Consider the following 17,767-nt stretch of genomic DNA (forward strand, 5'->3'; position numbering starts at 1 on the left):
ATGTGGGTTCTAATGAAACATGTAGTAGAAATGAAGCAGAATATCTCCCCGAGCTTAAACAACATACTCAAAATGCCTGCATGTGTAAGGATTTTTTCACATGCTGAAATATATTTCATTACAGCCAGACATCAGCAGGATCCCCAGGGTTTGGATCATTTGAAAATATTGTGTTGGAAAGGGCACCTTAATAACATCGTAAAGCTGGAAGGAGAGAAGGGATATGAAGAGCAGTAGACGTTTTTTAATCTCAAAAAAAATCCATCTCAAGTTAGATTTGTTTTTATATTGGCTTTTCCTCTTCCTTCTTTCCCTCTGCCACACAATAAAGTGCCTTTGAAATACTGACACATAAATAATTTCCTGCCTAAACATCTCAGAACCTGATCCTACCACAAAGAAAGGAGTAAAAAGTAACTTAGAGCTGGTTCCCAGAGAAAAGATAACAACCCTACATATAATTTCCCTGGGTCTGAGGGGCCTCCAGTGGGGGTGGGGGGCTCTGTCCACCTCACAAGCCAGGCTCTCTACAGCCTTTGTCACTGCTCTGATTCCTCGTGCTTTGTTACCTTCCCTTACCTGACAGATGTTTCACTTGGCATTCAAGCAATTTCTCCCCCTCACCACTGCCAGATTCTAAAAGGTATATTCTTAAAAAAAAAAAGAAGAAGAAAGAAAGAGAAAGAAAGAAAAAAGAAAATTCAAAATAACCCATAAGTGATCATTGTTTTCCTTTGTCTTTTTCATAGAAAATAGAGTACTTTCACATCCTTGAGTTTCTGCAGATTTCAGTTTCCTTTGTTTCTGTTTGAAACCAGATTCCTAAATCATATATTAGAGATTGTTATAAAGATTTGTTTTAATGGGAAATATCAAAGAAGCAAGAGTATCTGATTGGTAGAAAAGAATCAGTTAAAAAAAAAAACAGAGAAACCCTAGAGAAATGTGACCTCTTTCTTCCCCTGCCAGGTATAATCTTTAGTCTTACTAGTTTATAATAGTCTAACATTCTATGGAAAGATCCTGTACCAAAATTACAGTTTTAAGTATATTCATAGAAGGTCCCTAAGCCCTTGACATACAGAGGGAGGGGACAGTTGTGCTGATGTTCTGTAATCCAGATGTACCCTTTGAAATCAGTGGAAGTATTTTCAGGATTTCAGAGACATGATATTAGCATACTGGGCAGAAAACATTTTTCTTCCTTAGTGAGTACAGAAACCAAAACAGCCGTACCTCTACCTGTATATGTGCATATCCTATATTCTACCCAGAGGCACAGAGCAGTCCACACCTAAAATGTCCTCTGTCCTACCTCCAGTGAACATGTTTCAGTGTCTGGTGTCTAATCTTCCAAGATGTGTGCAGTTCTCTGCTGATGTAGCAGTTTTGAGCAGCGCCGTGCGCTCGCTGGGTTTGTGTGATTCTAAGTGTTGTTTCACGTGTTCTGCTTTTCTCTCCCTCTCCTGCTGCTGTCCCCGCTCCATCAGAGAGAGCCGCAGGTCTCTGCTGCCGCCTAGTAGTTCCCTGTCACAAAGGGATGCCAAGGCTTACCGATCTGTCTGTCAAAACCAAAGATGTCTGGGAAATCCCTCGAGAATCCCTACAGTTGATCAAGAGACTGGGAAATGGGCAGTTTGGGGAAGTATGGATGGGTATGCTGAGACTCAATTATTCTATTACTAGCTCTCTCGTTTGGGAAGTCCCAAACATCCAAGATGGAAGGTGAAAAATGAAGACTTTATGGCCTGGAAGAAGGTTTAAATTACTAATAGTGGGGAGTTATGCCTTTGATTTGAATTTCAGAATTCCGGAATTTCCAAAAGAGAGATAGCCGTCAAGATTGGCAGATGGCTCGAATTATGCTATGATATGAGTATTGACTCATAAGCCAGAAAATAGTATAAGGCATGTTCCAGCCTGCACAAATGCTTTGCCGTTCATTTTCAAGTGCAAATGTTTGCCCAGTGCAGTGGCACCCCACAGGGCAAGTCACCTTCCATCTTTCCTAGTGCATGCATAATTATGGATTATAAGGACTGTGTTTTCTTTATTAATTCCCTTTCCTGTAGAGAAAGCTGATGGTTTGTGTTTTAACTTAACTGGGATTGCATCGAGTTGTACCCCACAAACTTCTGGATTGGCTAAAGATGCTTGGGAAGTTGCACGTGATTCATTGTTTCTGGAGAAGAAGCTGGGTCAGGGGTGTTTCGCTGAAGTGTGGCTTGGTAAGGCAGAGGGCACATTTCATTTTGGATGCATCTCAAAGCCAATTTAAAAGACCGTTTGGAGCAAAAACATCCACACAGTCATTGGGACCAAGACATTTAACCTGGCTAGCTAGATAGGCTCAGGACATTCAGATTTTGAGAATGTGGCAAAACTGCTGCACTTTTCTATCCTTCTTCATATAGTTAATGAAGGCAGGCACACACAGAACAAGAAACCAGTACAATAAGAGTCCATTGTTTCCTCTTCCTAAGACCTGGAAAGGTAAGATACTACAGATAGTTACTATAGGAAAGACCATGGGCTTTTTTGCTCAGTAGGCCTGGGTTTGAATCCTTACTAGCTGATTAACCATGAGCAAGGGGCCAATTTAACCTCTTTGTGCCTTTGTTCCCTCATCTGTAAAATTGGAATGATACCTACTTTTTAAGATTGAGGATTACATGGGACAATGCACTTAGAGTCCCCATGTATAGGAGATGCTCAGTAGACACTCCTACTTCCCTTAATTTGGTTGTCATGTCGTTGATCAGGCTGACTGCACAGGGCTTTCATACCACCCTTTGGGCCCTGTTGCAGCTTTGCTTAAAGAAAATCCATAAATTTGGCCCCACCCAAACACATTTGTCAGTGAGACAGATGTTGGTGTTTATAGAATCCTCCTTCTTTCTTTATTAGATTCAATTAAAAACAATACACGTCGGTACCTGTTGCCACATGTACCTGTCAGTGTTTATGGTGGTCAGCATTAAGATTTAACACAGTGAAAGCACTTGGAACAGAGCCTGGCAAGGACCAAGTGTTACACAGATGTAGATACAGCAATGCGGTTAGAGACGGACGCTCAGACATACACACTGGTGTGTGTACTCTTAAGATACTGTATAATAAGTGTGTATAAATATCTTTTTATGGCCTTCCTCTCCCTCATCCGCCCAGTTTGTAATTGAAGTTGTGAATGCCAAGGATTTTAATTCAATCAATTACGCAGTCAGGAAGAATCAGACATTACACAAAAAATTTATTATCAAACTTTATAATTATCAACTTTAAATCAGTATGTCATACTATTAAGAATCTGTTTCCCACTGAACATAAAACATCAAGTTATGCTAGTTCAGGATCAGGAAGGAATGCCAGTGAGACTAACTGCGTTGTTATTAGAGAAGAAAATCTCTATTTAAAATTTTGGGATGCTAACAGCACTCAAATAAGAAAGACCACTGACAGATTGTCAGATTTTCCATTTATGGTTAGTGGTCAGATGTTTTATAGGATTAGAATGAACTCTTCTTTAAGCCACTGTTCTTTCATAAGTTGGATTTTTGTAGGTTGCATGCTGTAATTTTATGAACCATGTCTCGAACAGGGTGACTAAAGTTCACTGAATTTTTTAATTCTAAAACCAATTCTATTCAATATAAAAATTTTAATTTAAACCACTTTTCTAAATAGAAAAGGTGTAATCTAACTTCACAGATTTTTCTGTTTCCCTTAGAGATATAAGTCAAAGTCCTAGAGCTAATAGTGGAATACACATTGAACTTACATTTTTTTTTTCTTACATTTGGGGCTGAAAGAGATTCAAAAGATAATCCAGTTCCATTCCTATATTTTACAGATGAGGCAACCAGTGATCATAAACCAGGCCTGTCTCTGTACCTACCTGATTTTAACATGTTATACCTAAGTATTTCTGTTCCCTCTCAGCTGCTGTTTGATTTTTCCACTCTAAACTGATAGAAGCTATTGTTCTTGTGGCAGACCATCAGTAAACCTGAGGAATTTTCCTTACCTGGTTGAAGTATGGGGCAAGTAGACTGCGAGCTTCTTGCCAGTGCTTATCAGCATACTTGTAATCTTACTTCTGTATCAGCTGTTCAAGGACTCAGTCAAGTAGCCCATTTACTGAAGACAGTTGAAAGTCTGGAGGTAATCTCCAGACATCCTCAATGTATTGCCATGTTTTGTTTTGTTTTTTAATGACACACTTCATAACATGGAACTTAATCTAGTTTCTTCCACGCTCCCTCTACTACCTAAGGGATAGCTATGGGATGGCTGGGCCTGTTCTACACTTTGGACATTCGTCCTTGTAAAGAAGTGTCCAGAGCTTTTGGTACCAATTTGTAGTCAAACTGGTGATTACGGAACAGGAAAGTGGCATGTATCAAAATAAGAAAAAAAGTTGCAAGAATTATAAACCATAATATAGCCATAAGGAAACACATTTTTCCTGTTGAAATATTTGACAGAGTCCTTACATTTGATTATCCTCGTTCAACAACAAAAGATACTAAGTTCTTCTAAGTTAAACTCTAACTTTATGCAAGTAGCTATTGATTTAAAATCTTTTCCCCCCATCAAAAGAGGATCTTGGATTTAACTTAATATTGTGGGATGTGTGCAGGTACCTGGAACGGAAACACAAAAGTAGCCATAAAGACACTTAAACCAGGCACAATGTCCCCGGAGTCATTCCTTGAGGAGGCACAGATCATGAAGAAGTTGAAACATGACAAGCTGGTCCAGCTCTACGCCGTGGTGTCTGAGGAGCCTATCTACATTGTCACCGAGTACATGAACAAAGGTTGGGCCCTACCTCACAGCTGACCCACAGGGGTGGTTCTGGGGAGGGCAGTAGCGGTGCCTACTTGCTTTTTTCCTAGTTTCTTCATGAGTCAAGCATTCCCATCAGTGCAGCACACATTGTGTGCTCATTAATGAAAACATTTTTTGAAACAGACCATTTTCATTTTTTTCATTTTTTTCATTTTCATTTTTCATTTTTTGAAACCTTGAGTTTGCCCCCCACATGCTTCTGAAATGCAACACCTTCTGCACGCTGCACATGTCAGGAGTCCCAGCTCCTGGCCGTAATGAAAGCATTCATTTTTAATATCAGGGATGGCGTGGGAAGCTATGATCATTTGCTATCACTTCGAATGCCATGGGCTAAATTTTCTTTTTCAGGGCTGAGCAGTTAATATCAGACACAGCTCTCTGGGCTCAGTTTTGTCTCCATCTTCTCAGCACCTTTGTTTTTCCAGCATGCTTCTTAAACAGCAGATGGAGAAAGACATGCTTTTAAAGAGTACATTTTTTTTGAAGATTTATTGACGTACTTTAGAGAGAGAGAATACAAGTGGGAGGGGCTGAGGGAGAAGGAGAGAGAGTGTCAGGAGACTCCACGCTGAGTGCAGAGCCTGATGTAGGGCTCAGTCTCAAGACCCTGAGGTCATGACCTGAGCTGAAGCCAAGAGTTGGGCTCTCAACTGACTGTGCTGCCCAGGCGTCCCAAAGAGCACATTTTATTCTCATTCTCTCTCTGTCTTTCTAATCAAAGCATTATTGCCAGGGATCAGGCCAAAGATCACTTTGTTTTGGAAAAATAGACAAAGCAAACAAGAAATAACCTTAAAAGGCAATGCATTGCACATCAGAGGACATCAGTGTAACTTTTCCTTTCCACGTACTTTCTTTTTCAATATATGTGGAATTCTTGTTTACCTGGCAAACGCTTTGTCCTTTGTGTCCAGGGTTATTTGGTAAATAACTTTGTGATTAAAGCACGGAAGCAATCACAAATGACCATTGTGAGCCTCCAGCCTCTACCCATGATTATTTCAGCCCTGGTGTTGGTCCTGAGCTCCTGGATGGCCCCAAGCTAGCAGGGGGAGCTACCTGCCCCACTCTGTGTTCCTCAGATAACTCTTTCCTTGATTTAAAATCTGTAAATAAGCGAGGCCAGTGATTTTCAAACTTTGCCATGTGTCAGAATCACTTAGGGGGCTTCTTACACTGCAGGTTTCTGGGCCCACCTTCCAGCGTTTCTGATTCTGAATCTTGGGTAGAACCCGAGAGCTTGCATCTCTAACAAATTTCCCAAGGGGTGCTATCCCGCTGGTCCCAGAACCACACTTCGGGAACCACAGGGCCGGACAGCATCTTCCCCATGTCCTCCCTCCAAGTGGGGCTGCTGGGGGATGAGGCTGAAATGGTGCAGCTCCCCACGTGTGCCCACGTGTCCTTCTTTGTGACATAAAAGGAACCGTATTCCATGTATTGTGGTTTTTATCAAACCTTTGTTGTCCTTAGAAACGGAGTCACCATTGTTTGTTTCTGAAAGATAAAACTGCTGTCTCTCAAGGCAGAGTTTTTTCCTACCCTCCTTTTTTATTTTTGTATAAATCTTTTCTTCATTGACAGCATTCATTCAATCACCTCATTCCTTCTAATAAGAAAACCAAATATCGCCCTTTGTCAGGCATTTTTAACTTTCAGAATAAACTGAAATGGTTTTATATTTTGTTCACAGGAAGTCTCCTTGATTTCTTAAAAGATGGGGAAGGAAGGGCTCTGAAATTACCAAACCTCGTGGATATGGCAGCACAGGTAGGCCTCACGGCCCTTGGACCCCTGCCTCAGGGTTAGCGCTGTGTAGGTGCATCAAGTCATAGTGTGACGTGTGTCCTGTTCCCTGGTCCCCACAGGTTGCTGCAGGAATGGCTTACATCGAGCGCATGAATTACATCCACAGGGATCTGCGATCAGCGAACATTCTAGTGGGGAATGGACTCATATGCAAGATTGCTGACTTTGGATTGGCCAGATTGATCGAAGACAACGAGTACACAGCAAGACAAGGTGGGCGTTTCCATAGGGTAGCTTGTGATCACATCCTTGGGGACAGTCACCTACTGCACGGTCCTTCCTCTCTCTTTCCATGCCCTTCCTCCACTTGAAGTGGCATTTTTCCGCTGAGGTTTTTCTTCCCAATCTGGCAGGAATCTGATAGCTCTGCAGGTGGGAGACTGTAATGGGTTCCATAGATGGACAAGATATTGCTTTCTGGCGAATGAGTGTCCACCGAGGTGGTCTTCCTGGCTCGTGCTGCCCTCCTCACATCCAGGCCTGGGACGCTTTCCTTTTGGGGAACGAGGGCTGTGGAAGGCCAAAAGAGAAGTCAGATAACAGCTCGTCATTCCATCGAAGTCTCAGCAGAACACAGACACACGCTCACTGGAGAATTTAATAAAGAAGTTATTCATAAAGGCACGGGCAGAGTTAGGAAAACCAGCATGGCATAGTGTGAGATCCTAGAGCTAGTAAATAACAGCACCCAGCGGGCCAGAGGCCAGAGGGCAGTGGGAAGGGAACTGCCACCAGAGCCAAGAGCAAGAGGCCACATTTGGCAGAGAAAGGCCAGGCATGGGTCCGGTGATTTGTACCCAAGCTCACTCTTTGGGCCTCTTCCAGATGTCCTGCCCAACCTAGAGGGAAGCCCAAGCTTAGAGGAGCCCACTGGTGAGTCCAGCTGGGTCCAGAGCCAGGAGAGAGCAGAAAAGGGATCTAGAAGAAGGATAGAAAATAACGGTGTCCCCCAAGCAACCAAACCCCTCTAGGTCATCTGCCTCCCTTCTCCCTCCCCCAGAGATTTGTAGAAATCAGACTGTAGGTCAAACACATCCCAAACCAGCAGCCACTCCAGCGGGGAGCTTTTTGGCTGCTTTGAGAGCACCCAGCGCCAGGGAGGGAATCCCCAGGGTTATTTTCTACCATCCCGGATCTGCGCGCAGCGGTCAGCCGGTAGGTGTGTGGAATTAAGTGTGCCAGTCGAATGTATGCTTCTCCTGTAGAACTCGCGTCTCCTGTAATGCTCGAGTCTGAAGGAGGTGGGGGGGTGGGGGTCGTGGCTGCTGCTCTTAAGCATGCCTAGGCCTTCTGAGCAGGGCTGAGTGGTGACAAGGACATATTACAGGGCAATGCTTTCTACTGAGTTTTAGAAGGGCCACCCTGGAATTCTGATCCTTTCTTTCTTCTTAAATTCTTTCATTTCATGCCTGTTCTTCCCTCATCGTTCTCAGCAGTCTCGAGTGATGGGGGAAATGGTTAAACGAAGACCCTGGCTCATGCAGTTACCGTCCAAATGCTCAGTCACATGTTGGTCAGACAGCTCGGCTATTTGAATGTTCCCAACACTTCGCAGTTCCTGTCCTGGAGCCAAATGCCCACACCGCCCGCATGCCCACACACACACACACACACACACACACACACACACACACACACACACACACTACTGCAGAGCCAGATGGCAGGCCTTGTCCCTAATCAAAGGCACACGGGCAGCTGCGATTGGCGCTGGCCATCCAGAGAGAAATGTGGATGTGATTTTGAGTCCAGGCAAGCTGAGAGGGCCTGAGACCTGGCCCTCAAAGAGAGTTCACTCCGCAACAAACCCATCACGGCCCGACCCAGAGGATGGGGAGCAGGTGAAGGTTTGGAGACATGAATATTTGATTCGGGACGGGGCGAGATCGGGGTCCGTCTCGGCAGACGGTCGCGAAAGCATCCTCGTGTGCGTGAGTCGAGTCCGGATGCCAGATTTGTCCAGGATTTGTCCCTCCCCTTCCCCCAGACTCTGGACTCTACAGAATTTGTGGTAACAAATTCTGGCCTTGAACCATCCAGAAGGTTGCAGGGCAGAAACGCAGGATGTGGACAGAGGCACTGCGGACAGGGCTAGAGGTTTAATGCATGGAGTGGGGTCCTTTGGCTGTGGCCCTGGGTGCCTGGCACCGGAGGGGAAGGTAGGTGAGAGCCCCTCACCCGTTTCCCTGCCGGCATGCTTCTGTGGAGCGGGGCCACACTGGCCACCCTCGGCCCTGGCCTTCACGTCCCACCGTCGTCTCCACCGGCTGTCCCCATCCCCCTTCTGGTGGCTTCCTCACCCCCACCGTCACCGCCCCACCTGCTGCCCTGACACCTTTTGAAGGATCGGCTTCCTACCCTTTGTACAGTGTTTCCTTTGCTCAACTTCCGAATAGAGAGGCCCGCCCATCCCTCTTAAAACTCTTTTTGCTTCTCTCTTCTCTTTCACAAATATCTCCACATCTGTGCTAAGCACTGGAGATAATAAGGAGAAGTAAATGATGTGGAGAACTGAACGTGGGGAAAAACAAAGGCTGTGGGGCTCCAGGATTTGCAAGGAGAATTAAAGAAATGGTCTCCTGCAGGAGAGGGAGAGGAAGGAACTGGGGCATTTACAGGATACCTACCGAGAGCCAGGATACCCTACTGAGAGGGTCACTGTGAAGAGTGTGGAGGGAACGGATAGAAATAGACTCAGGGGTTAGGTAACTTGCACAAAGTCACAGTTAGGAAAAGGGCCGAGGCAGGATTTGAGTCCAGGTACGGCCAGCACTGTTGCTTCTGCTCTCGTCAGCTGTACTGACTGCCTCTCATCAAGACAGTCATTGCAAAAATAAAAACAAAAAACTAAGATTAGACGCGAGTCCCTTTTTCCCTTTATTTTCTGGGAAAGTCTTTAAGGGAGAACTTCTGATGGGCACGTGTGAGGGAGTTTGGAAGAGCTTTATTTTCCAGCTCTGGGACAACCCAGCTGTTTACAAAATTCTTCCCGAGGGCCTGGCCTGCCCTGGCCTCTTTACGAGGCAGAAAGGGCCCGGTCGGTGTGTTATCTTCTCGTGTGCTCTGCAGATGGCATGCTAGCTGCGTGGTAACGTTCCTGCTGGGATTAACCAGCTCCTCCACACAGCTGGTCCATGTGCTGGCTAATATTTTCAAGTCGGGTTTTATGATACCCACAGGCCACGGCCAGGATCAATCTTGATCATGGAAGTGTGGGCAGTATTGAGAAGCAAGGACCAAACACAGGTATTTGGGGACAGTTGTTTTTCAACACAGCTGTAGGTTTCCCATCTAAGGGAACACTGAAATGTCTTGTCATCATCCCCCCATGCCGGGGGTGGATCCAGTGATATTTCCCAGGGCACAAGTAGAATTGAAATTTGGACATGTGTTAAACAGCGCTTCCTGCTTTCCTTTCCTCTTACCACCCCCTACTCCGCGGGACTGTAAGCAGAAGCCGTGTCAGGGAGAAGGTCAAGACCAGGGTCAGAGCCTGTGAGGGTGGTCCTCTGCCAACAGCCTTCTAGAGGCAACTCGAAATTATTTGGTATTGCTCTCTAATACCTGTACGCCTCCCTCCGTCACAGCAGATCTTCTGTAGTCATAAGCACATTGCTAAATTCTGTCCAATCAGGGTGTCGGAGTGATGCCAGCATTAGTTATTTGAATGCCTTGTCTGGGAAAGGGACTTTGCTAGGAGCAACAGATCTCAGGAAGCCTGAGATTGCACTGGGGAGGTCTGCAGGCGTGCAGAGGGACACACAGGAGCAGCGCCAAAGCCACATAAATCCATTGCCTGGGACCTTGGCCAAGTTATTGAGCTTTTCTACACCTCAGTTTGCGTCTCTGTAAGGTGGAAATATATTTTACCTGCTTCGTGCTTTAATTTTTGCCAAGATAACAAAAAACCATACATGCAAAGTGCTTAGCACAGTGCCCAGAACATGGCAGGTTGTAAATAAATGCTCCTGTTGGCATCCTGCACAAGACAGTCCTTGGGGAATAAACGCGCAAGAATGGACTCTAGACCCAATGGAAAGGCTCAAACACTGTGCTGGAAAGGGAGAGAGGAAGCAAAGATCATGTCCACATAGTCAAATGCACGTGTCAGGAGAATGGACTTGCCAGCAACAGAAATGAGGGAGTCCGGGAAAAAGAGCTCACTTTCAGAGGAAGAGGGTGAGTTTGGCTTTGGTTTGCGGAACTTGAGGTGGTTGTGATGGTACGTCCCAGTGCAGCGTCCAAGCCCTCACCGGGTGCCGCTGCCGCGGTGCTCACCTCCCAGCACCTCCCCCCGCTCCCTGTCTCGCCACTTACGCTGGCCTCTGCCCCCGACTTGCACCATCGCCTGAGGTCCACCCTCAGCCACCTCCCTACCCCAGCATCAGCAGAGACGACCCCAGCCCTGCCCGTGCCGTGGGCATCCCGAGGCTCTGCTGTCTGTCTGTCTGTCTGTCCTCACACGTCCACATCTTTCCTCCTCCCATAACCACCAGCAGGGGCAGCTGTCTCCAGGCCTTTCTCTCTAAGACTCCCAGCCCCTCCAACCGTCAGTTCCTTCAGAGCTCACACAAACACACAGGAATTGGGGAGGATTCTTGATCAACTCCATGTTTTTCTTCATAAGCTTTCAGGAAGCCCAGCACTGACTAGCCCTTGATTTAAACCTAACAAGTTCGGGTAGACTTGGCTTGTGGATAAAAACAACTTGCTTTTGTGGACATTTATTTTTTATTTAGCCATAACATACGTACAATAAAATGAGTAAATCTGAAATGTCCAACTCAGGAAGTTTTTGCACATTGGTTTGCCTCTGAAACCACCTGTGACGAAGACACAGAGCACTGCCAGCGCCCCAGAAGTCCACCGCCAGCCCCGTCCAGCCGGTAGCGCCCGAGCGGGCAGCCACTGTCCCCACTGCTGTCAGCAGAGCTTCATAAACACCAGTCCCAGAGTCTCACTCCCCCGCGTCTGGCTTCCCCACCATCGTGTCTCTGGGCTTCATCCTTGTTGCTTCCACTCTACAAACGCATCGCTTCTCTCTTCCACTGGCCTTTCTGATTTGGGGCCATTATGAATTAAGCTGCCGTGGTGGTAGACAGATGTCCTCCTGTCTCTTGGATAATCCCAGGAATAGAACCATTAGGGGCCCCTGGGTGGCACAGTCGGTTAAACGTCCGACTCTCGGTTTTAGCTCAAGTCATCACCTCAAGTTCATGAGATCGAGCCCCGTGTGGGCCTCGAGGCTTAGCACAGAGTCTGCTTGAGAGTCTCCCTCTCCTCCCCTGCTTCTGCTCATGCTCTCTCTCTCTCTCTCACATAAATACATAAATCTTTAAAAATAAATTTTAAAAACTGGGTGGCTCAGTCGGTTAAGCATCTGCCTTGGGCTCAGGGCATGATCCCCAGGTCCCGCATAGGGCCCCTGCTCAGCGGGGAGTCTGCTTCTTCCTCTCCTTGTGCCCCTCCCCCTGCTTGTGCCTGTGCATGCGTGCTCGCTCTCTCTCTTTCTCTCTCTCAAATAAACAAAATAATCTTTGGAAAAATAAATAAATAAATAGAACCATTAGTTCTATAGACCTCATTAGCATTTGTAGATCCTGCCCACGGACTTTGTGGGCATATCTTTAAAGGTCTAGTATGGGGTTACTGTGTTATTTGCTGGTGGTGTACCTCCCTCCAGGCTGCGGACGGGACCAGTGAGACTGCGCAGCCTAGGAGTCAAAGTTACAAGGCCTGGGTTCAAACTAACTGTATCACTTACCAATCACTTGACCTTTGTGAGCCTCAGTTATAGCATCTGGGAAATGGAGACATGAAAATAATTACCTCACATAATTAGTGCAGGACTACACGAGCCGTCTGTAAAATCTCTTTGAGGGTTGTGGAATATAAAAACCATTCCTATGGACCTGAAGTTTTTGTGTTTGATGTATATTGTCCTTGAAAAGTATCTTTCTTACCTAAAAACAAAATGTTTAAAAAAAAAAAAAAAAAAGGCCAGCTAATCAGTAAAGAAGAGTCAGTCTTTCCAAAGAGAAAAAAAACAAAACTAGTTGATTTCCTGGGCAGGACCGTTTGGGCAGTCAGTTTGTCTGCGCAGCCACGGCTCTGTATTACCTGCCTGCGCCGAGGGCCCCTCCAACCTGACACAGCCAACCAGAGATGCCAGCAGACTTTCCTTTTTCTTGCACTTGGCCTTCCCTGCTGAGAACCGCCCCTGCCTCCAGGCCGCCTCTGTCGCTTTTCCTTATTTTCTTCTGCCAGCTGGGCGTCTGGTGGGGCATTCCCAGCAGTGCCCCTGATGGTCGTGCACGCACATGCGCGAGCACACACACACACAGTGCGCACACACACGTGCACTGTTGGAGCAATTCTCCCAAGTGTCTCTGGACCCAGTCTCGCTGCTTCTCTAGAGCATTTGGCCTGAAGATCAGCACAGAGCACCTAGTAGGTGTTTAACAGGTATCTGTTTACGGCAGTGAAAACAGCCCAAATCACTGTCACGTCTACTCACTCTTCCCAGGCGTGCTCTCCTGCGCCCTGGGCACTGGGCACAGCCCTCTCCGGGCATCGGATACCATGAGGACGGTTTGCTACAGCAGCACCCCCTGCACACAGTGAGACTGTCTTTGGGGTAATGGGAAGCACAGGAGCTTTGGAGCTAGGAGGTCTGGGCTCAAATCCTGGCTCTGCCACTTCCTGCTCATGGACTTTGCAGAATCTCTCACCTCTGGGAGCCTCAGCTTTCTCACCCTTGGACGAGAGTTGGTATTGGTCACCTTGCAGGTGGTTGGGAAGGTCAGAGAAGAAGCTGTTGGTGTTCATCACTCCTTCCCACTGCTCCCAGTAGCACTTAGTGTCACATCGTTCTGGATAGCCAGACCCCACTTTCCTACACACGCATGCACACGCGCGCGCACACACACACACACACTCTCTCTCTCTCTCTCTCTCTGAATTGGTTAAGAATTGGTTAAGACACATGAAATCTGATGATCTTGGTGTGAATCTTAGCATCGCTGCTAATTAGCTATAAACTCTGGACAAGTTTCTTAACCTCTCTGAGCCTTCCTTCCCTCCTCCGACAACAGGGATAATAATAGTTATCTACATCCCAGAATTGTTGGATGGCTTTCCTGGGAATGTCTGTAAAGCACTTAATACACAGCAAATGCTGAACTGATAGCTGTATAGTCATAGTAGCAGTGATAGTAATACCACTACTACTGATCCAGTGGGTTGATCAAGCTGTTTGTGTGTGTCTCACACCACGTCCCTCCTTCCTCCTTGCCCCTCCCATACACGCTTACACACACACACGCCCCTTGGTCTGTCCCTGACAGCTTCCAGCCAGGTCACCTGCCAATTTGCCTATTTAACCCTCTCCTCTCCTAATCTGAATCATCACAAAGACAGGAACATAAGAGTAGCTCTGTGTGTTGGTTGGCTTTTTTTTTTTTAAGGTCTAAGTTAATGACCGGCTTGTTGTTGGGGAAGTAAGTGTCAAGGCAATTTAATCTTTGGATCTTGGGAATGTGTGTAGAAACCGGGGCTTCCGTGACTTTATATAAGACCTGCTGTGAGTTTAGGCTTGTGTATTAAATAGAAGAAGAAAAATGCGTCTGTTCAAATACTCCCAGTATTGCAGATTTAGGTTGAATAGATTAGTATCTGGAGGAAAATTCACGTATAAATTAGACTGCGAAGAATTCATAATTGTTGCAGTTTTCATGTTAATTATTTCATGTTAAAAAATTGTTACTGCATAAATTAACACATTCTTTCATGGTGAACATATTTTAGAAAGATTTGTTACTTTAATAACTCTTTGTGTATTAGAAATCCCAGATGCCTGTACTAATTAAATATAATCAGATTTTGGATTCAAAAAGCACAGTAGCCATTTAACACAAACAAGGAGGCAGCTAGGTTGACAAACACAGTCAGGAAGAAGCTATCCCTGTTTCTTTCAAATTCTGAATTTCAGCAATTCAGAACTGTGAATTCAATTTCTGTCCTTCCTTTGTATTACAATGACTGGGGATTATCAGACTCAGAACGCCAGCTTTCCAGCTCAAGGGCTTCTGCAGAATTATTAATCAGCCTCATCCAAGGCCTCTAATCCGGTGGCACATCAAGGCTGATCTCGCCCTGAGATGCCCTCCCTCTGCCCCTGTCGGCACATGCGTTTCTTGTTCTCTGTCAACAACAGCATTGCAATTCCCACACAGTGTGCTGTGACCTGAACAGCAAATGTCAGGGAAGGGGAGGTAGGAGGGAAACCCTTTTCATCATTGGACTTCATCTAATTCTTCCCATACTAAAGAAGCAAACCATCCTTTGACGAAAAGCAAACCCTTTCCAAAGCAGCCATTGTTTTAAGTACAGAGCAGGAAACTCGTTTGTTTGGACTGACCCTCCGGCCCCCAGAGTTTACAGTCTGCCCCGAGGGGCTGTCTGGTGAGAGCCTGGGGAACCTCCGTGGCGGGGGCAGAATGTCCTGCCCTCAGCCCTGTGGAAGCCAGCCCTCCCGCTGAGCTCGTGGGGTGTATGCCAGAACCGAGCCTGGTTCTGATCCGGCCTCCCCGGTCCCCAGTTTGGTACGCTTCCATCACTAGGCAGAAAAGCACCTTCATTGATATTCTGCGGCTTCCCGCCCCGGGCTGGGCTTCCGTGGCCTTTCCAAAGGGATGCTTTGTTTATCTGCCGAGCCACCCTGGAGCTGCGGGGGGGCCCCGTTGACCGCCAGGGAGGGTGGGTCATTCTGCCCGGGAAAGCAAAATGAATTGTGCACACCATCCATTTTCCGCACAGAAAGAACACGCGGAAAGCCAGAGATCACAGTGAAAAGAAAGAGACTACCTCACCCCTGCCTACCCCAGACTCTCTTTTAAGATTAGAACTACAGGAAGGAGGTGGACTCACTCCTTCCACACCCTGACAGCCCGGGGGAAACAGATGGGACCGCTGTAAGCCCTGATCCCTGACAGCCTGCTCCTCTGAATAGCTTTCCTCTTTATCTGCACTGGGCAGTCACGTGCTCTGCTCTGCGTGGGTGTCTTTCTCCTTTGTGCTGTCTTGGGCAGAGCAATTTGGCGGTGGTTTCTGAATGGTCAAGAGCATGTCCTTGGTCTGTGCCTCCCATGTTTCTTAGTAATCAGCAAGAAGGAAGCAGATGGTCACCCTCTGTGATTTTAAAGTGTGTAAATAGGAACTGCAGACTGCCATCAAACATCAAAACTGTCACTTGGCTTCCTCATCTTGCTCTGCTGGCAGGAGGAACTCCTTCATTTGCATCAGCTGGATAATCAGGGGCAGGCAGTGCTGATGAAAACTGCCCCACATTTGGAAGCTTCCATTTCTTGCAGCTGAAGGCAGGCACACAGCAACATCAGGCCGGTCTCCCCCGTGGCACAGGCAGTGTGTGGGGGCAGTTGGAAAAAGCAGCCCCAACGTGGTTATTGTCTTCTGCATATCCTCTCTTCCTTTGATTTCTTGCTGACTCCCACCAAAGCCTCAATATGACCACCAGCTGTTCCCTCGCAGTTCCCCAACCCCAGTGCTTGTCCTTTCCGCCCAGCATGCTTTGCGACATGATGTCAGACTGAACCAGGCCTGCTGCTCCTTCTGAGGGCAGCTGGATTCCTGGAATAATTTGTGTTAAGCTGCATCCCCAGACACCCATTTACTATTTAGGTCTGAGTTCCCACCACCCTGAACAGCAGTATCCACACCGCTAGAAAGCCCGACACACCGCTTTCTTGTCTGTTATTCTGGATGAATGTCCGCAAAGGTAGTGTCCATCCGACTGGGACTGTGAATCAGATTCTTTACTCTGATTTTGCTTCTCTTTTGGCTCTTGGAAAGCTGAAAGGGTCCTTGGTTCTGGAATAGTTCCAGAACAGCTAGCAAGATTTCTCCTTTACCCACTTCCACCCCAGAGAACCACTTAAACCTCCCACAGTGCAGTCTACAAGCAAAGTCGTCTGGGTGGTTCTTCGATTTCCTTCCTGAAAGGAAAGGGACCAATACCCGTGATTTCAGGAGATGCTAGTGCATTCTGGTCCTTAATGCTGCCGGGGAGAGTTCTCTTGGGTTGCCAGTGGTCACCATCGGGAAGGGTGGTGGAGAGACAAGCTGCCAGAGCAGCCTCCCCTCACCTGCTGGCTCCCCCACGGATTGCAGAAGTGTCCCAGCTGGCTTTCTGTTCTTTTCCCCCACGAGACTGCGCTGCCCTTCCCTGTTCACCTCCTGCCTGCCCTTCCTCAGCTCCAGGATGTCGGGCCTCGTGCCCTGGCTGCAGTCTCAGCCCCCGTTCTCCCTGGCGGCTGGGTGTTCTGATTCGGTGTTCAATACCCACCGGTGGACCTTGCCCCCCTTCTCCACCTGGTCCTCCATTCTGGGCCTCCCTTGTGACTTTCCTCACCGCGCTCAGCCTGAGCATCCCTGCCAGGGAGTCGGCCATGCCAGACTTTGGATCTGCATCCCGCTCATCGGTTCTTGCCTGTGTAGTGTGTCCAGGCCCTGCCTCTGGCCCTTGGTTCTTCTCTTCCTTGGCCGAATTTGTTCTTCCTCCACCCACTTCCCCGATGGGACAGCACTCCCCCTCCTCCTCCGATCCCGGCTCTCCATGATACATTTCAGATGAAACATCCCGTGACTTCAATTGTGCCCTGTACCTCCCCTTTACTTTTACTCTTAAAACATGGTGCTAAAATCTTACGAACTTAATAGTAGAAATTTCAACAGAATGCGTCACCAGGAACAACTGGAAAACACACAGTTGTCTTACTCCAGACATGTTTGGGAAATACGAAAGTCATTCCTTTGGCCTAGTGTGAAAAATCTGGGTTTTTGCTTTGCGTGGTTTTATTGGGTTTGAAATCATTGTTTTGTTTGAATCACCACCGAGTTCCAGGGCAGGTCAGCTTTGATTTTGCCGCTTCTCCAGGATATCCCTTCCCGGGCCTGCCTTGTCACCCCTCCCAGCCAACGCAGTCAGCTTCCTGCTGTTGGCCTGGCGTGCAGTTTCTTTCCCTTTATTCCACAGGGTAACTTGAAAGTCAAAGCACTGCACATTATTTAATTTTGGATGTAATAA

General features: G+C 47.0%; 1 protein-coding gene across 13 annotated transcripts in view; it reads left to right on the top strand.

Moving 5' to 3' along the window:
• Nucleotides 1-17,767, top strand: part of FYN (FYN proto-oncogene, Src family tyrosine kinase) — a 209,351-nt gene that overhangs the window by 169,405 nt on the left and 22,179 nt on the right. For 7 of the 13 annotated variants that reach the window (XM_082731960.1, XM_082731959.1, XM_082731953.1 and 4 more), the window contains 4 exons: nucleotides 2,073-2,228; nucleotides 4,640-4,819; nucleotides 6,548-6,624; nucleotides 6,723-6,876. In XM_082731960.1, the coding sequence (XP_082588086.1) occupies nucleotides 2,073-2,228; nucleotides 4,640-4,819; nucleotides 6,548-6,624; nucleotides 6,723-6,876 (567 nt within the window). Of the gene's footprint in view, nucleotides 1-1,490; nucleotides 1,656-2,072; nucleotides 2,229-4,639; nucleotides 4,820-6,547; nucleotides 6,625-6,722; nucleotides 6,877-17,767 lie in introns of all 13 variants that reach the window. The other 6 variants (XM_082731954.1, XM_082731949.1, XM_082731956.1 and 3 more) reach the window with 1 other exon arrangement.

Source organism: Mustela nivalis (genome assembly GCF_964662115.1).
Source record: "Mustela nivalis genome assembly, chromosome: 5".
Lineage (NCBI taxonomy): Eukaryota > Metazoa > Chordata > Mammalia > Carnivora > Mustelidae > Mustela > Mustela nivalis.